The 3,804-nt window shown below is 42.2% G+C and overlaps 1 protein-coding gene across 1 annotated transcript; it reads right to left on the bottom strand.

Annotated features, from left to right (window-relative positions):
* Positions 1 to 707: 707 nt before the first annotated feature.
* Positions 708 to 2,482, bottom strand: LOC145454377 (baculoviral IAP repeat-containing protein 8-like). The gene is made up of 4 exons (XM_080332377.1): positions 2,327 to 2,482; positions 1,831 to 2,023; positions 1,607 to 1,706; positions 708 to 1,541 (listed from the first exon to the last, which is right to left on the bottom strand). Exons 1-4 carry the CDS (start codon positions 2,411 to 2,413, stop codon positions 929 to 931), a joined length of 993 nt encoding a protein of 330 aa, XP_080188503.1. The 5' UTR covers positions 2,414 to 2,482; the 3' UTR covers positions 708 to 928.
* Between the last annotated feature and the right edge of the window lie 1,322 nt (positions 2,483 to 3,804).

Raw genomic sequence — 3,804 nt, 5'->3', positions numbered from 1 at the left:
TAGCATCGTCAAATTGAATGATAGGAATTATCCCTGTTTCTAACGATACGCATATCTACGAGTCTTTTCGGTAGTCATAGGTATTAGCCTATATTGACTAGAAGTGTAAGATAAGATTAAGTTAAACATATGTAGCCTTCGACCAGAAACAAACACTGGAACGTCTTCCGGAATAATGAATGTTTGTCGCGAGCGGCATGCTGCTCACGCAAGCAATGCGCGTCATAAAATCTGGTATATTTATAGTCTCAAGTACAGAATGAAGCCTACGTCTGCTCTACGCTAACGTCGACCATTCGCGAAACTGTATTATGCTCGAAAGTACATCAAATTTCGCCCGATGCTAGAACGATTTTCCGCGCATATACTTAAGAAGCGCGTCAGTCGCTATAGCTAGGGGGCGATCTGAGCATTTTTTGATAACATGACGCGCGCATACTGTACTTACGCCCAAGGCAGGGGAATGTTCTAAATCACGCGTGACAAATTCAGGGTCCGATCATTGAAGTAAAGATATTAAATGAAATCCAGTTTGGATATCATCACTGGACACAACATCAGCATAAACTGACTATACTGCGGTATCATAAATTTCACTTTCAGAACATTGCACGGTAATCGTCACCTATCCTCCCTATATTTTGAACACATCTCCATAACACGGAAAGCTGTGCGGGAAGTGTCCGATTGCCAGATATCATTCAAGCTTGCATATTGAAGCATCTATTCATCAAAACGTTGTCTTTTCACGGTGATAGTGTTGAGAAGCAAACAGAGAAACATGAAACAAAAGGTATAACAGTAGCGTCGGATTAATTGCTGTGGTATAATCAAATAACAGCGGCATGCATATGGCACCAGATTGCACATGTAGTGAAGAAATGATAACGGAAATGCAATACACACTCTCGGTATAGTTACGTAACATTCACGAAGTGTAGGTTTTTACCTTGTCACGGATGTGACAGCGACAGATAGGGCAAGTTCGAACGCGTAGCGCGCATGTTTCACATGTTGTCAAATGACCGCACGGAAGGAATACGATATCCGCTTCATTGTCGTAGCATATTTTGCATTCTCGTTCGCTACACTGTGCGGGTGTCTTCCTAGCGTTCTTTTCGCTGCCACGCAACGAGTGGACATCGTCTTCACATAATGATGGCGTGCTGTGTTCGATGTTGTCCAGGGAGTCTAATAAGTCGTCCAATGTGGCGAAGTCTTTATTTTTAGTTTCGTACTGCATTCTCGTGGCTTGGTGTACTTTTTCCCGTTCGATCCCGAGTTCTAGCGCTTGTCTGACGAGATGCGACGTATCCATACACTCCAGTACGCGTAGTTCCATACGTTTTTCGCGCATTTTCGGGTCGAAAATACCTTGGCGCGTGTGATTTTGTTTTGTGCGGAATGGATTCCCCGCAGCCAGGAAAGCTTCTGGTGGCGCGTCACGAATCTTTTTCGGGTCCGGGCGTTCGATGTCCGGAAATTGCGAGATCACACCGGCGACAAAGTCTTGCCCTTTCTTGCACATGACATATTCGCAACTGGTTAATGGAAATACACCCGTTAGCATCAGTCAACTAGTCCTTCGAAATTCATCATTACTTACCATGGGTACCATTTGGTGTGCTCAATCCACGGATCGTCGCCATAATCCCAAGATTCTAACGCTCCGTTGCAGTAAAAACATTGCACGCGGTCGCTGTGGCCTGTATGTACGACGGGAAATTAGTACAGAAATGAAATAATCTGCGATTATTGTGTGTGATTATGAATGTATGTATTATTATGATTATGAATTATGCATAAAGAGTAATCGCACTGCAAACTTACCGAGGTAATAAAATCCAGCCATCGCCAACTGTTCCGGGGTAGCCGCCACTTTCGTACAATCCCAAATTCCATTAAAACGAAACGAAGCTATCCTCATGCTTTCGTTCGACATGTGCGGAGATACTGGGTTCCTTGCCAGTGTCGCGCAAGGTAGTCCGGTCGCCATTGAGGTATGACTGGTGCTTTGAGATTTCTGCGTACGTAAAAATATATGTTATAGAATGTTTCTCCCTCAACGCACAGCCGAATCTCAGAGGGGAGATTTCCCTGGAACCGCTACGCAAGCCTGTGTTTTCTGACGTCAAGGATGATGACGACAGGAGCGTTTTCGGCGGAATGTGAAACATTGACGGATCGATACCGGCTACTGTAAGTTACTGAGTATCAAAACTTCCAAGACAGGTAACTCACACTATGGCTAATGCGTGAATGACACGACGCGCGTTATTCAAATGACCATGACCATTGTCATCGCGAACATTAGCCTCCACGTTACCTTGATATCAAGTTTCCGCTGCGCAACTGAATCGGCTGGCTGTGACGTTTGTAGCTTGCGTTCTCGGTAACGACGTAGCAGTTGCATGGTTCTCTCGACGGGCAGTGTCGGTGAATGAAATGAAGCGAGAGAACCGGCTGCTTTATATGTAACAAGCTCAACGTTTGTCGGGAACCACCATGAAATCTCCAACACATCAGTAACTGTATGTAAAAAGCACGCATCAAAAGCTAATCGGCAACGGATTGTGCCGTTTCAAATCACCGCTTCTGTATGATAAATCTCACACAATCAACTGCGGAATTTTTATCTACAGAAAAGCGATGATATAATACGAAAACCCTGAAATCACGTCTAATCTGGCCCGTTCTTTGTCGATGGATCAATTTTCGGATGACTTGTAGCCACGGATTGAAATTTTGACATCAGGTAGAGTAGCGATCGTATTGAACTGTGTCATTATAGCCTGACAAACGCAATCATGTTGATAGTGTAATTGTACAATGTACACTATGCATTATATGCGAGTTTGCACGCAACATTAAACATAAAGAATATCGATTCGTTAATGAGCTGGCTGATTAGGGCAATTTTGCTGATGTCATGATATATAAATAAATAAATAAATCGCGAGACATGAATATTCCAACAAAAATATCACGGATTCGGGTATTTCGTTGACGCTTTTTCAACGGCACTGATTCAATGAAAACTAACTTTGACTTTGACAGTTCTGTAGTATATTATTCAGAATTGTAACAAACGAAACAGCACCGGACCCGCTACCAGAAGACGGCCGACTCATGTGGGAAATTCCACACACCTCTTTCTCGCATTCATGAAAAATCAACCAATCAATATTTGCCTTTAAATGAAAATGGTACTTCGGACATTAGAAGTTTAACGCGTTCTAGACTGAGAATATTTAATCGTCTGAATGAGACGTCCATAAGGAATTAGCGTTATGTTGGTTAGCTGTTATGACTATTGCTGAATTGTCTGTCGATGTTAATGTACATTGTGGCTACAAAAATCTTCATTCATACACCCCTGTACACACAGAACTGTTCACACTCGATCACAAAAAATCTATCTGGAATGAGATAAAACTCTCAATATTATATCAAGAATTAGATTTCGAAAGAATCCGTGAATCACGAATACTTTTTATATTTCGTTTGTTTCATGTTTTACGCTCGCAATGTGATGGACGTATCGCACATTTGTTGTTGTTGCTGTTGTTCGTGGTATTCATAATGTGTTCCGACTACAATAGTTATTTCCACCAGGCCGATATTCTTTACTATACGATTCCGTAATTTCCGATTTGTAGCACGGCCCCTACATCTACGCGGATCAGATGGCGAGTATGAGCCTAGCCTTTAGATAGATAAACGCATATCTGGTATAATAAGATGGAATTATATCGATGACATTGAATTTTATTTACCTTCATATTACAAAATCTGGTTTTGCCA

The sequence above is a fragment of the Botryllus schlosseri genome, chromosome 13, assembly GCF_051294905.1.
Source record: "Botryllus schlosseri isolate E-star chromosome 13, Bs_hap1, whole genome shotgun sequence".
Taxonomy (NCBI): domain Eukaryota; kingdom Metazoa; phylum Chordata; class Ascidiacea; order Stolidobranchia; family Styelidae; genus Botryllus; species Botryllus schlosseri.
This window is presented reverse-complemented; position numbering and strand designations above follow the sequence as displayed.